At 40.7% G+C, this 16537-nt stretch overlaps 1 protein-coding gene across 5 annotated transcripts in view; it reads right to left on the bottom strand.

Annotated features, from left to right (window-relative positions):
* The window catches only part of ESYT2 (extended synaptotagmin 2), a 92819-nt gene extending 79067 nt beyond the window's left edge, over nt 1–13752 (bottom strand). For 2 of the 5 annotated variants that reach the window (XM_052806642.1, XM_052806649.1), the window contains exon 1: nt 11172–11758. In XM_052806642.1, coding sequence (XP_052662602.1) covers nt 11172–11531 — 360 coding nt within the window. In that variant the 5' untranslated portion in view covers nt 11532–11758. Of the gene's footprint in view, nt 1–11171; nt 11760–13063 lie in introns of those variants that run through there. The other 3 variants (XM_052806664.1, XM_052806633.1, XM_052806656.1) reach the window with 3 other exon arrangements.
* Nucleotides 13753–16537: the final 2785 nt, after the last annotated feature.

Genomic DNA, 16537 nt, shown 5'->3' with positions numbered 1-16537 from the left:
AACACAGTACTCGTACCTAACACACCCTAAAAAGAAAAAAAAAAAAGCTCCACCACTTTCAAAAGCCCAAACTAATATATTAATCACTATTGAATATTCTTATAACACATACAAGTCAGATGACTTAACACTGGGTTTTTTTGTTCCCCCATGATACACACTCTTATCATTTCCTGGCTGCTATTTGACATTTAACTGGCAGAGGGTGGGTGGGTGGAAAAGCGTTCTTTTTCTAGTTCAAGTATTTTAGGAGAAAGTCTTTGGGTGAGGAACAGAGCATTTGAAAATATAAATTTAGTCTACATCATAAAATTGATTACTAGACTAAGACAACTTCCTAGCCACACATACAAGAGAATTTAGCATTCTAGTTTCAACAATTAACAAGATGAATCAATAGACTGGGGGAGGAGGGAAGAGACTTGCCTCAACAGAAATTACAAATTTTCAAAATTCTGGACCAGCAAGCTTACTGTACTAGGAAATATTAACAGATTAAGAAAAGACATTTCCTCATTTGAAGTATCATACGTTCATTACATTAACAGTCTGCTTGAAACATGCAGACAGATCAAATTTTCTTCCAACAAGTCCTGAGAGTTTGCTCTATAAGCCTGCACAAAAGCTCAGAGCATGTCTTGTAATAGTCTTCCCTGCAGAAGAATGCCACAAGAGTTCTTGCTGAGTATTTGGACATAAAGTTGTAAACTTATTCACTATTGTTTTTCAAAGCTGATCAAGTTAACAGTCTACAGAATATGCTATATGAAGAAGGGCATCTGAGAAAGCACAGATAGTTTTTTATATCAAGCTATGCAGATCTGAAGTAAGGCATGAAGAACCATGTATTACAAAGAAGCAGTAATAATGCTTAAATATAAAGCAAACTAAACTATGAGCTTCCTGAGCTGGTAAGTTCCATTTGAGTCCCACCCCACAATGTTTTCCTCTCAACAATCCATTTTTTCCAGTAAGCTATTTTAAAAATGAACACTCACAAACTTTAAGAGCAGAATTGAGGATCATAATACTGCACAATTAATTCAAATCGGAACAATTAAGGTTTTATAGCTACCTTCATGCTTCAACATATCTTGTGGTTACTTTTAAAAATGAAACAGGAAGATACTGCATATTTGGAGATTCACCCACTTTTTTCCCACCTTCCTTTTAAGGTAGACAGTGATGGGATACAAGGCAATGGATTGTCAATACATTTAATTTCGCATTCGGTGTTAACATCTTTCAAAATCTTCCCGAAGGAAACTATTTCAGTTGGTTTGCATTATTCACTTGAGCCAGTATCTAACCAAAGGAATGCAAACAAAGGTTATGAAAACAACAGTGCCAGAGTCTGTACTAGACCCTCTCAATTAAAGTCTTCATTAAAACAGATGCAAAAAGGTATGCCATTTACATAACAAATATAAATATCTCAGGTGAAAGTGCTTGCAATTGAACTAATGTAAACTTGACCCATGCTGCTATATGATAAGGACAGCCAAATCACAATGTAATGCTTGTCTGTCATATGACAGTTATTTTCAGCCAAGTAAAACTAGTTTCCTATTTCTAGTAACAACTTCATGGTACATAATTCTAGACTGCTTCAGCTGAAAACTGTTAGCCCTGTCTCAAATTTTCAACTCCTAAGGAGAATTTTGTAGTCCTATCAGGCTGTAGCAGACAAAACTTTGTGCAATGACTCATCATACAGGAACACCCATCTTCTAAAGGTTATTTATATAACAGGAGTTCCATTTGAAAAATTGCATGTTTTAGCAATTTGCTGCACAGAATTTTAATACTAGCTATTTAGTTGACAGGCATGTGAATGACTTAAAAAGTCTCACTACCTCCCACAAAACACCTCTCTCAATATAGCCATCTTTTTTTTTTCTGCTAGTACACTTAATAGTTAAGCAAATACTGGTATTTTATGCAGAAAAGGTTTCTTACCATTTGTAAGCCACAACCGGAGACTGAAAGCTAATTTAAATGACAGCTTAAAACAAAAACAAAAATCATAGCATAATTCGGTTGGAAGAAGGGACCTCTGGAGCTCATCTGATCCAACCATGCACAAAAAACAAGGCCACCTTTTAAGCTGGATCAAAGTACTGAGAGTGTGTATGTTTGATGATTAAGTATGTTAATAGGTCTGTTGAAATGTTATAAAAGAACTTGGACGTGCAACTTGATATTATAAACTGCTCAAGTTCAAACTTTGCTTCCCCACAAAGACACCTCAGCAGTGTTACTTGCCACTTCTTTCTAAGGTCCTCTTCATGCAGGCTATTCTGTTTCACTTTAAACCTGACCATGGGCTTCCATAACCTTCTTTTTGTAGGCTCTAGCACTTGCATGGTTGCACAGTAAACCAACTCAAGGAACTGATCCAGCTGAACACTAAACCTGGCAAAAAACTTACCATTAGGTGGCCAAGTAAATTCTAATGCTGGCACAAGAAGGCAGTGGGAAAATGCAACTGTATGCAGAAAACCCTTTTTGTCAGGAGCACACATTTACTTTGTTTTGAAACTGCAGAATCGTTCTCTTTAACTATTAAACGCTGCAACAAGCATATTTGAATGCAGAGAAAAGCCTACAAATAAAATTTAGGGATGTTGTTTAAACATATTCTCATGAATAAGGAACTGTTAGTAGGAAGAAGCTTTAAAATTCTCACTGCTCCTCTAACTTTTAACAGTATCACAGGAAGCACATAGAACAAAACAGAACAAAACAAAAGGCTGCACCATTTAAATGGCAAAGAAAATAAGAACTCCACCAGTCTAACAAAGACTGGTACACAAAGCTTGGTAGAAGCTATTGGGCATAAAAACTAGAAGTAGGTTGGGGATGGGGATCAAATGCCTCTGCAAGAAGGCTGAGGAGCTCCTCTCTTCCTCCCCCTCCCAGGCACCACATCAATGGGATTCAAGAGGACATGGGAAACTGCTCCTCACCTGAACACTGCCATAAGGACAGAGACTCAAAGGAAATACAGGGCTATGTTAAAGAACAAGGGATCAAAACAAAGTATCTTGAGAAGCTGAGGTAAATGGAATGTACTTAGCAAGGCCAGCATACTTTTTGAACACATGCCCCCAAAGTCAGGGAAGGATTCAGGATTCTTGAACCTCACTTTTGTAATGAAACTTCCTTATAAAACAAGTTTGATCTGGACTAATTCTAGCCAATGGAGAAGAAACCTACTATTGCTATCAGTTACTCCATTAGCTGATGTGGCAAGTTGGTATAACCTCACTTTCCAGGCCTGACGATGATCCACTTTATGAAGTATTCTTTGATTGCCAGCTAAGAAAAGTCACAACATTTACATTAAAAACATAATAAAAGGAACAACATCTGTGAAACCAAAACACAGAGAAGGTGGCAAGTGCCAGAAAGAAAACACATTTAAGTTGGCTCTTTATTTTCAAAAAATACACACACATCTAACTACACTATCATCTTTCCCTACTTGCCCCAACAGAACTAGTCTCATCCACTAAGCAGCCAAGGCTTCCTCAAAAAAGGTATTAAGACTGTCTAAGAAATGCAAGTGCTGTCCAGATCCTCTCTTTCTTTTGCTGCAAAATGAGAAAAGCATTTTGTGCGTGGCAAATGGGACTGAAGAAGGGTCCTGGGTCAGTTCATGCCATCTTGGACAACTACAAACTCTGTCAAACACATCAAGCTGGCAACTGCCTTCCACCGTTTCACACATGGTCACTTTTAGCAAATTCTTGATTGATTCTTCCCTCTTATTCCCCATCCAACATTTTCTTTCTAAACTTTACAGAACTCTCTCCTCATTCAACTGAAACAAATCTTACCCAGAAATATCAAAGTACCATATGATCCAAAAGTTATACAAATGATAAAATGCCAGACCTCCCTAAATAGTTCCGTTTCATAATTTACTTAATTCAAACAGCTGTTTAAAATAAAAACACTCTCCACTCTTCTTATCAAAAATACTGTTTCCCCACTGTTCTTATTCACATTTGATTCTATGTTGACTACTCCATCTCTGTATATCCTTTATTTTCATTAAGTGTTCACAAACACCAGCCAAAGATAAGGATTTAATTCTTTGAAGTGGTGGAGTATTTCCCCTGAACACACAAAAGCAGCTCCACATATATGACATTTGAAATTCTGCTGGCCTGTCAAGCTTGGTACGTTTAACTCAGAAGCTGGCCCCTGCTAGGCCACAGAAAAGCTCCAAAGCTGCTGGTGGACTGTCCATTCTAAACTTCCTTAGAAAAGGGTAGTATCAGATTTAATTTATATTATCCAACAATAAGGAAAAACAAAGAGAAAGATGAGACTTCAAAGATCAAAAAACTCTTGTATCTGAACTGCCAGTGTCTCATACAAAATCTCTTATTCCTGTAATCCTTCCAGAAGGATCATAATCTTTTATTGATTCCCTTGTACCTACATGTTGAAGCACACCAAATCAATGGCATAGGTTAATTTATAATCATTAACTGCTGCTTTCAGAAGCTGATATACTACTGTAAGGCTCTGACAAACTGGTTTCAGACACTACAGAGGATATTTTTTAAACTTCATATTTTAAAATAAGTTTTAAAAACAGCTTCCACAAACCCACACCTCTGATTCAGTACAAGGCATATGGTCAGCACAAAACTGTTGCAAAGCTCAAAAGAAGTTATGCTAAAGGCAATTTCACCAATTAGAGAACCTTTGATGATTTGACAAATAGGAGATAAACTGCAATATAAATCAAATTATTTAAGTCAAAGATTTTTATCTTACCAGAAACAAAATACAAGAACAGGACACCAAAGAACTGTTTAGAATACTTAGAATTTCTAGAACAGGCTTTTATTACTAAAAGCTACAATGAAAATGTTTTGACAATAACTCTGATTCATCTTCCTATTTCCCAGCAGGCTCTCATGTGTGTTGGGGGGGGGGGGGAGGGAATCTTAGAATGCATATCCAACCACAGTCTGTGATGTGATGTGCCAACAATCTCAAAAAGCAGGAGTAATTTAAAATGAGAAGAATCTTGCAGAAGAGGCAGAAAAGGTCAACTGCTACTCTAGACTTTTTTTTTCCTTCCATAAAACCTCAGTCTTTACTGACAAGATCTTTATGACTCTCATGTTTTCAAATCTGGCTAAAGCTGGGCCAGCCCTTATATGCAAAACTATTTAGACATGGAAACAACACTAGCAGACTAAAATGCAAATTAGAAGAAAACCAAAACTAAAGAGACTTGTACACATCTTCCTTAGCTATTCAGAAAAACAGCACATTTAAAGAACACATTAGCAGTAGTCCCGAAAGTCAGTAATAACTGTTATGTAATATCCATTTGCTATACGAAAAAAGAATGTATTATACATACATACTTAGAAGGCCTGTGGCACCTAAAAACAGTTCAAGAAGCATACTTATACTTTCAGGATAATATTTTTCTTCAGTAGTTTCATACCGTGTTCATAAATGTCAGTTCATCACGTGGCTTTCTACCATAAATATTCTGGAAAAGGATCTTTACATATGAATCAATAGTGATGCTTACCACATCACTACGTGAGAGAATGTGTTATGTGACAGACATCATCTCAGCATAGTTTTAACACAATAAATTTGAAAACTTTATTTGAGAGACAGGAAGATATGATCAATTGTCCAACGCAAATGCCTTTTTTTTCCTCTGGTTCTCCATTCCTAAAACCATCATTCACATTGCTTAACTATGGGGTACTCTTAGAAAGTCATCCAGGTTACCTTCTTGACTACAAGAAGTAATACTGAATCAAATTAAACTTCTTTAAAAAACAAACAAACAAAAACCACCCCTAACCACAAAAAAAAAAAAAAACATACAACCCACAATACACGTATGTATGTATACATACACTATGAGGCACCTAGAACATAAGGCAGTTTTGAAAGAAAATAATCAGGCAGAAGAAGTACGTGGACTTCAGTTTTTAAGTACTCACAAGTTATTACTCTATTCTTACTCACACTCTTTCATACTTTCCAGATGCACGCTGGCAGCCTAGAGTACATAGCCATCTGCAGTACTAACCATATAAACTGATTAGATCCAGCTTAGCATTAAGTAGCTGTACACAGAAGTAATTTTTCTTATAAATCACTCCTCGGTAAATTCAATCTAACATGCTCAACTAACATTTGGAGAAAGGATCAGAAGAATGTGTCACAACGCCTCACAGTCTTCCTTTTCATATTTTAGTATATTGTGTAAAACCCCACCTACAGCTACAGTAATAACAGCATTAACCAAAGGTATAATTAGAAGTTAAGAGGAAGATCTTTTTGTTCTATGGCAATTAAAAACACACAGTCTTGCAGAAGTCCACTTGTTTATCAAGTTTACTGAGTACATACTTAACACCCTTCAGCAGAGATTCTTTGGAGATTCCTGTCCTGAACTATCAAAGATCCACTTAGCAAGTTTGATTCTACATCATTAAGAAAACTTCATATCAAATACACATAAGAGAGCAACCACCTCAACCTTCTCCGCAGACGTCACACAGTACAGGACATGACCCTGCAGTTAAGAGCTACCCAACCATTTTTCTTCTACAAACACTGGGTCTGCCTTCCCAATATCAGTAAAAACCAAAGTCTTTGTTGCTCTAACCATATAATTGGCATATTTGTCAAGAAGGTCATGGAAGGGCTTGGGGGAAAAAAAAAAGTATGTATGCATCTTTTATTATAACACGAGGCTAAATACAAATAATTTCATAGTTATAAATCACAATTTCCTTTTTCAGACATGTTTTCTGAAGTCTGCTTTTACTCAGAATGGTTTTTCATCCCTTAAACATTAGCAGTTTGTTCAACATTCACACAACATTCAACTAAGAAATATGCAACTACCATTGAAGTTATGCTTTACTGAACACCACCATTGCAAAAACACTCAACAAAACATGGGTTGATAATTATTTTACTGATTATTGTAGCTATACATCAGCATCTAGTAAAAAGGGTACATGCTGACATTATCTCCTCCCTATAGGTGTAGCAGTGGTATAGTAGTTCAATGGCAATTCAGAATACTCACAGTCTGCAAGAATTTCATACAGCTTCTCAAGAGAAAGGATCTCCCACATTTCTTTACAACAGGACTTGTAAAACAGTTTAGTTAAAAAGGTGACTAGACACCTATTTAGGTTCAAGCAGATTTTTCCTTTTACCTTAAGTGGATGAGAAAACAAAACAACAAAAACAAAATTCTAAGTCACTCCAAACTAGAGCAGAAACTCAGTCAAGTCTGTAGGACCCAAAGTGCTACTGCAGACTTGTAAATAATGTTTTAATATGGCATTACTTTCACTACAGTGATGTACAGTATTTCAGTTTCTGTATAATATATGGTTAGGGATACAAAGAAAATTGTCTAAATCTGTTTTCAGAATCAATTATTTAAAACCGCTAAAATTTGTTCCTATTTTGGTCTCCTGCTGATCGCTGACAGACTGCACACAGATACAGCTCCTGGTACCCGGCCAAATTTACAATTAATCTGGGGAAAAAAAATCAGCACGGCTTTTTATCTGTATGTTGAAGAAAACACGAGTCAAAGTTTCACTTATCCAAAAAGATGTCGAACATGGTATGTTGGCACATTATACATGTCACATTAAGCAACCAAAAGCCCCTACAATGGCAAAATTAGATGAACTTTCTTGGTTGTTCTGAGAAAGAACAAAGTAAATTTGTTATACCACTTACATTATGAAATTCCATTACTGTTTTAAAAATAAAAGGCAACACGATACCTGGCCTTTAAAAATTGAGAGTCCTGGTTTCCTACCTTCTAAGTAGTGATACTTAAATTGCCACTTTCCTTATATATGTTTGCATCTTAATGACATTCATTCCAGTATAAAATACAACTAGTGTATAAAAATGTTGCTAAGAAAGGGGAAATGCCGACTTTAAATAAAGACCATTTTGATCTTAAATCCTCTCATTGTAAATTCTACTGTCTAGTTTTATATGACTTGGAAAAGCACCCACCTCTGCTCCCTCCCACCCCATATAATCAGTGACATCTTCCAAACACACAGCAGAGCTATAACTACATGTTAGCAAGTCTATGAGTACAGATCTTATTCTTTTAAGACGGTAAACGAAATATTTTTTAGCATATACATATTTATTTTAAATAATTCAGTGTTGACATTTTAAATAACTTGTATTCATGTTGAATTAATTCATCTTACATGCACAGTGCAGAATATTCCTATTGTATAACCACCTGCTTATAAAAGAAGTAAATCTAATTTAGGAAACTAATAATTAACATTATGAACTCTAGTGTGATAGCACAACAGTATCACTTTCAAATAGTAACTGAGCATATTGCCAGCAGAAAAATCTTAATTCATTACTCCTGCAATAACCACTTTCTTAAAAATTAATAACTCAATGCAGTATTACTGAATACTTAACATGAATCACTAAAGCAGCAATCAATCCCAAGGCAGGTGGGGGTGGGGGGAGGAATCTTATACACAGCTGCTCACCTAAAGTTCTTTTCCAGTCGAGAGCCCAGAAAGATACCACATCAGATAAATGTTTCGGATGTTACAAAATTTTAGTTGAAGAATGGCTTATTACGTCTCAGTTTCAGTGCCAGAAGAGTAAACAATTTCCTGTTAAATTTCCTATTAAATAAATTAATTTCCTATTCCTAATAAATTTACTATTAAATAAATTAGCACTATCTTACTCAAGTAATTTAAAGTTTATTTCCCTGACCAGAAACCAAGGAACATACTCCAGTTTGGAATTCACATTGAGAAGGATAAACTCGATACCTATTAAAGAGATGCCAGGCTCCATATACCATCCAGTAGCTCTCATTTGAAATATGATTGAAATCCATGAATCTCCAAGACAACACACATAAAGCAGAAGTAAGGAGAACAGCAGTTTTCCAAGACACATTATGGAGGCAGCAAAAAGACTCATATAAAGCTTAATGACTACAACAGCGGACATTGAAGACCACTTTTGATTTAAGTGCGCCTTCAGTTCTCCAAAGACTTTTGTTTTCCAGACTGCCTTTCATCTGGAAGCTACATTTATTTGGAAGCGTGATACTTCCAGAATATAGCATACATGTCAGCAGAAAGAAAAGAACCAAGACCTTTAAAATTTAAGAACATGATTAAAATGGGAAAAACAAACAAAGAAACAAACCAACCCCACAAAAAAACCAACAGTGGTTTACAATACGCCTACCAACTGGTGTTATCCGAAGGTCACACTTTTGGGGGAAACCCTGCATATTGATCAGTTGCTTTCTCGTAATACCATAGGATATGCAGGCGTTTGCAGCCAGCACTCATTCCTCTCTGTGATTTTTCACCTCTGACTTCAGTCAAGAGGCCCCTTTCTATATCTTTAGTTATTTGGACAACTCCACACAGGAATTAATTGCCATTTCATCAAAGGTAACAAATTGTGACTTAGAATAAAATTTACACACAGCACTAAGCTTGACTATCCACTGCTTAGTTACCAGCAGACAGTTACTATATACAACCCTCCACAACAAATCTAGCTTCAATTAATTAACTGTAAATGCATCAAATAAGAACACTTCCATTATATGCTGCATGATTACAGGAAAAAAAAACCCAACGAAAACCAAACAACATAGACCTAACATAAGAGCTACTAACCACATTGTTTAAGACTCATGCCTCAGCTTCAAGCAGTAAAACCACTTCATCTCCCTTAAACACTGTCCTTGCTTTTACCATTATCTTCCACTAGAACCTGGGTAAAAGACATTTAGAAACAGGAGTAAAAAAGATTCCCATCTAACACCTACACACTATATTCTCTGCAGATGTCTGGAACTCCTATAACTTCCTTAGTAGAGCTAGGACAGGTCACATCAGGTATAGCAATTTCATCACATGAAAACAGCTATTTGGATACTTATCATTGCAATACTGCTCGATGCACAGTCACTGCAAAGAGTACCTAGCAGAGATGTGGATGGCTATTACTGAGCAGAGAGTAGTCAACAAAGAAATCACACAGAAAGATTTAGCAGAAACCCTCCAAACTTCAGGTATGGAGACTTAAGAGAACAGCAAGCTCTGCACAGCATATCACCAGGGCAGGCCAGGACATACAGAGGCCTGGGTGAGCACTGACACTGTCGGGTGGCTGGCTGCCAGCCACATGTAAAAAACTGTTAATCCTCCAAAGTAAAAATTGCAAAGGAAAAGTACTCAAATTTGAAGCTGAGTTTCAGCTAAAAAAATTAATGATAGTTCTAAAGACTTATTAGAAAGCCTGAAACTTACAAAGGAAGACTCCACTTTCGAAGAAAGCCTTTTAAAACCACTCACGGCAATGCACAAGTAAGGCCACCACAGCCCCTTCACCTTAGTCCTTGCGTCACAACCCTGAGAGCAGCCGGATACACCGCTGCGTTTTTATCTCACTCCCTATTAAGTAACGCTTTACTGAAAACTGTAAAACCGTTAAGATCCCGATTTTGACTGCCTCCGATCTCAACTTTTTAAGAGAGGGTTCCTGCCCGAGTCGCGAGATCTGTGCGCCATAGAGACCTCGCTACATCCAAGTCGTGGGCGCCACAGGCGTCTGAGGGGAAAAAAAACCCAAGCCCTGAGCTAAACTTTATTTCTGCGAGGGACACCCCGGCCACGACAGGTTCAGCGCCGCGGGGCTGTCACCGCACGGCCGCCGCGAGTGCTAACGGACCAGGTGGCCGCGCCGGGGCGGGCGGGCGGGCGGGCCGCGGGGACAGGCCAGTCCGGCGGAGGGAGGGTCCCTCCGCCTGCCCACGTCCGGCGACGCCGCTCCCGCCGCCGGACGCCGAGTCTCGAAGGGGGCTGGCAAGCCGGGACCAGCAGCCTAGGGGCGCGGGAGATGCCGTCTCCTCACCCCCTCCCTCGCGCCAGGCCGGCTCAGGGGCTCCGGCCTGCAGCGAGGCTCTTCCCCCGCTGGCCCGGGGAGGAGAGGGCCGCCGCGGGGGTGGGCGTCACGCAGCTCCCGGCGAGGTGACAGGCCCCGGCCCGCCCGGCGGCTGCGCTGCCCGCGGGGCGCGGGTGCTCCCTCGGAAGCGCCGAAGGGTGTTGGCCACTCACCCACGCAGGCAGATCTGCGGAGGAGACGCTGAGCCGCACCGCCTCCTCCTCGTCCTCCAGGAAGGCGAGCGCCCGGCCCAGGCGGGAGGTCTTGCCGCCGCGGTGCCTGCGGATCCAGAAGAGCCCGCACAGGGCGATGAGGACCCAGCTGAAGCTCAGCCCCAGGTAGCCCAGCACATACACGGGGAAGATCAGCACGAAGCTCCTCGCAAACTGCGACACCAAACCCGTCACGTCCACGCTCAGCAGCGGCGGCGGCGGCTCCGGCACCGAGTCCCCAGCCGCCGCCGCCTTCTCCGCGGCGGCGGGATCCGTGGCGGACCCCGCGCCGGGGGACTGCTTAGCCGCGGCTCCGCTCATGCTATCGCAGCGGCGGTTCCGACTACTGCTGCCGCTCCTCCCGCGGCTGCTGCTGCTGCCGGTGCTGCTGCTCCTCCTCCTCCTCGGGCGCTGGCTGCGAGCGGGCAGGGGGGCAGGGCGGCGGCGGCGCCTCGCATCCCGCGCCCGGCCCCGCTCACCGCGCACCGACACCAACCGCCGCCCGCTTCCGGGTTCGGGGCGGCTCGGCCCAACCGGCCGCCGCGGGGAGGGTGCTGCAGCGCCGGCGGGGGCGGGGGTGAGGGGGTGGGTTCTGCCACCGCGAGGAGGCGCCTCGGCCCCAGCCGCCGCTGCTGGCGCCCGGCGCCGCGCACCAACGCCCTCCCGCCGCCCCGGGCGGGCAGCCGGCCGTCCCGCGGCCCCCCTCCCCGCCGCCGGGCCCGAGCCGGCGTTACTCCCTCTCACCCTTCCTTCCCTTCCAGGCCTGCCGCAGGAAGCGCGGCTTCGCCCAGCACGAGGGGATCCGGGCCGGGAGGAGATCGTCGCCGCCTCTCGCCGAGCTCTCCTCGCTGCCGCCGGGACCCCCGTCGCCTCGGACCCCCCCCCCCCCCGGTTCGCTTGGGGGCAGCCAGCCCAACGGCCCGCCCGTAACGGCCACCGCTGCTTGGCCTCGCAGGAACGAGGGGGGCAACAAGGGGCCGTAAGAAGGAAACGGGCGCTCGCTGGGTGGCACGAAGCGGAACCCGCTTGCCAAGGCGCTAGGGACCGCGAAGGCGCTCGCGTGTGCTCCCTCGGGGGCAAACCACACCATCTCCCCATTCTCTGCAGTCGTGCGTGCGGTTGAATGGTTTCTACCTGTTACACCCGCCAGTAACAAGCTTCGTATTTTTCTTTGTTCTCTTGTTGAGGGACATTATTAAAGGGCCGACTGATCAATGGCTCAGAGGAACCAGAGGCCCATTGCTCCACTCCTTAGTCACAACAGGTGTTTCATGAAGCTTTGCTCGCACATCCTCAGATAAAGCGGGCTCCGCTGTCAGCTGGTTAATACACAGGAGTACCTCGGGTGGCACCCACGATCTTGGGATTACACAAGCCCTGATCCGTGCAACGAGAAAAGCTGATTTTCTACAGGCTTGTGTCCTGTATCCCTTTATCACAGTAGCACCTGGTTCCCTCATCATTCCTCTTCCCATTCCTTTATCTTTTCAATAATTTTAATGTAACCACCAGTTTCATAAGGGGCAGCTGTTGCTTGTCCTTAGCTGTGTGCTAATCAGTTTGCTGGTACGCACTCACTGATTAAACTCAGCATTTACCAGGAGTTTGGTTTTTTTTTTTTTCTTTTGGCTTTAAATAGCTAACCTTTCACTTGGTGGGAACGAGGGTCCTTTCTCCTCTCTTCAGCTGCCAGTTTTCACTAAATTAGTAGGACTTTGAGGCTAGTATTTGCAGGCAGGGAAGAGGGGAGAATGAATTTAGCCAATAGGCTGAAAAATTATGAAAACACATACAAATGGACAAAAGGAAAGCTGCATAAGCTTCATTTCCTTAAGAAGTGAAAGCAACCTTACCTCAATTATCCAGAGAAATGCAAAGTCAGAAAGGCAACAGCACAAAAGGAAAAGTTGCTTGCTCAGTGCTGCAGGGCAGAATTGGAAAAAGAATCCATATCTTGACAACTGAATGTGGTGTTCTGTCGTATCGTCTTTCCAAATTCCCTCCATGCCTGCAATCAGACACAAAGTGCCACTCTAAGCAAAAACAATTTCTGGCCATAGACTCATGTTGCTCTTCTTTACTCCCTCCTTACCATTGACACTGTGTGTTCTCCACCAGTTAGTCCGGATAAAAATTCAGAACTACCAAATGATACAAAAAGGAGTAACAAAATCAACGGTTTACAACTATATGGTAATCCAAGCTTTGAAATGACAGTTTACTTACTTTGGGTCTTTACTTCTAGAGAACTCAAAACACCTACAGGCTGTAAGAGTAAGGCGACTGAAGGGCAGCATAAGACCCTATAAAAACTTGTTACCTTAAACTGGGGGTATTGAGTATGACTCTGTGACCCCTTTGGATACCAGTAGTATCAAACACCAGTAAGTGAGGGTGATTCTTTGCATTTATTGTATTCCTCTTCTAATTAGTTTGCTTACATAGACTTTCTTGTGAACTCCTCACTCCTGAGTTTCAGCAACACCTAGTACAAATGGCCTTATTGTATGTTGGCTCCTCCATTACTATTAATATTTTCTCATTTTTTCAAGCCCTTTTTTCTCAGTCTCAGACTCCATTGCTCCAATTTACTTCCCTATCTGGCTTCCCAGTATCTGAAGCAGAATACAACAAACCAAAATGAAAATTCAAAATGAGAAAAAAAAAAGTGATGGAATTAACTTGACGTTTGCCAACGACACTTTACCATATGCTGCATCTTATTCTGCTCTCCTTTATGTCTCGGTGTGTGTTCTGCAAATGAGCTGGATACAGAATTTGTAGAGGAGTACCCTGTAGAGTCAGTATTAATACAGTGGAGAAGCACATCAGAAAAAAATGAATCTTGTAGTAGCATTTAGGACGACAAACACATAACTGTAGGCCTGACAGCCCAGCATTGATCCTGGGCAGGTAATTCAATAGTTGATACGGAAGTTTGATTAATCAGAACTAAAGGTGGGTGATACTGTGCCAATCAAACAGGAAAACAGAAGCAAGATCTTGTAGCATTAATTTGATAGCATTTACCTGTAACATCAATAGAAAGTTCTGTTACAGAGGTTACTGCTGACTTCTTCTACTGAACTTCTGCAGATAACTGACTTGGCCCCACACAGTATTTTGATGAAGAAACTGGGTGGTATGAAATTAGCATACCCATTATTATAATAGGGACAAAAGAGCTGTTAAATTAAAATCAAGATATAAACTCTGCTGCTAGGGGATAAATTAGGGTCAGTTAGTCTATTATAAAGTTTTTTCATAAAATGTTCTGGATAAACACAAGTTATTTGTTTATTCTAATCTTTTTGGTGCTGATAAATTTGCTCGAGAATCTTCAAATTGTTAATTCACATATTTCCTTTTTTTAATACTTACGATAGCAGTCTTCAATGCATCAGGAACTCTTGCAGATACTTGCTTATGGCACAGAGATTACTCTGGCTTTTCCTTAAGTATCCAATAGTGAATTGTATCATCTACAGAGCTGATTATATTTATCTCATTGAGATAATATTTATTCTTTTCATATCCTGCTTTGTAGTTCTGTTGCCTTCTTAGAATTTTAATTTTTTGCTTGCAGTATTCCTTTATACGCATTCTTAGCCATATGTGTTTGTTCCTCCTTTTTACTGGATTCCTTTTTTGCTTTATCAAACTCAATAGCTTCCATTGGAGTCAAAGTAGTGTCATCCTATGTTTATCTTTACCTTGCATCACATCAGTTTGCCACAATGCTTTTTTTCCAGTAAGTACCGGCACTATTCTTCAGAATAACTTCCTGAAAGATCTTATTTATACATCTGGGGTTTTGAGGATGAGAAAAATTGGCAAAATTCAGTTTATATGGTGAAAAAGAAAATCTAAGTTTCCCTGACTTCTTTGGATTTCACACAAGAAAACATGTTTTGAAAGCAATTTTAATTGTTGCTTCTTGACCATGTTCAGTAACAGTTAATCCTCCTGAAGAACAGTATTCATACTATACCTTATTTTACCCAACAGCACTATTTCAGTATGATGCTTCTCTCTACAGGTGTTTAACTATTCAACAGAAATCTGTACTGAATAGAAATCTGAGAATGTTCACTCAGGAGTTTTTTCCTAAGCACTTTGGAATTATTAATGGAAACACAGTTTACATGAAGTTTCATCTTGGTAAATTCTCGTGATGGAATACTCACTATTTCTGTGTTTGATTTTATCCAGCTGTCTCAACCTGCTTCAGATTATCTAGAATATAACACAAATATTTTCTGCCTGCTTCAAATTATCTAATATATACCACAAAGAAGAGTCAGAAGACGCTACCATACCTGTTCAGTATACAGAGCTTCTGTTGTTTGGAACAAAACCATACATGTCTGATCCCTGGCACCACCCGATCTGGCTTCAGTTTCACTGAATGCATAAATTGTACTCTCATTGTAAGATCCTCAAATATTTGTTGTTCCTGAAGACAGACATACTTTCCACTAAAATGTGTTTCTTATAAGTTTTCACAATAATCATTGTCTCCTTTTTTTTCCCTAATGGCATTCTTACAAGTTACATTTCAAAACTAAAGGCACAAAGTTTACTTCAGAGATCCACATTTTCGCTGTTTCTATTTATGAACCTGGAGGACTGACCAACGTTAGCATTTTGAACGCTTTGCAAGAGGTCATTTATGCACTTCTCATCTACATAAGGCCTCAGCAGATATTGGTTAAAAAAAGGGAAAAAATATAGCTATAAAGCCTAGATCCTAACAAGTCTCTTCCTTCATACAAAAAAAGCATTATTTTCTTTTTTTTTAATAATAAAAGAATCATCATTTTTAAGCATGGTGGAGGGTTGCGATGTTGTCCCTATGAGGGTTGATATTTCCAGTAATTTTTTGGTTTAATGCTGTGGTGTGTCATTCCATACAGAGGTGAAGAAAAATGCAATATTGCTCCACAGGATTAGAGGAACATCCAAAGACAAAATAGCTTATTACTACAGAATGTAAAAAGCCGAGTTATTTTATATTCCTGGTTTTCAGATAACAGTGCAGGTGAAGAAGAAGATATGTGTACCAAGCCAGACAAGAGAAAAGCATGTAGAAGCTAAAATTGTATTAAAATTCCCTACCAAAAACCTTGTTTACAACACTTTTCTTTCCAGGAAAAGCTCGAGCGTCATTTTATGCTGTCTAGTAATACAACGGGCATGTGCCATTTTATTGCCTGTATTCACATGTCTCCAGCAGCCATTTTTATAAAAACAGTAAAACTACCGATATGTTCATTTTTTCCACTGCAGTGGTGAGAAACTAGTTAATTTTAATACATGGTGGAAAC

This window comes from Harpia harpyja, chromosome 1 (assembly GCF_026419915.1).
Source record: "Harpia harpyja isolate bHarHar1 chromosome 1, bHarHar1 primary haplotype, whole genome shotgun sequence".
Lineage (NCBI taxonomy): Eukaryota > Metazoa > Chordata > Aves > Accipitriformes > Accipitridae > Harpia > Harpia harpyja.
This window is presented reverse-complemented; position numbering and strand designations above follow the sequence as displayed.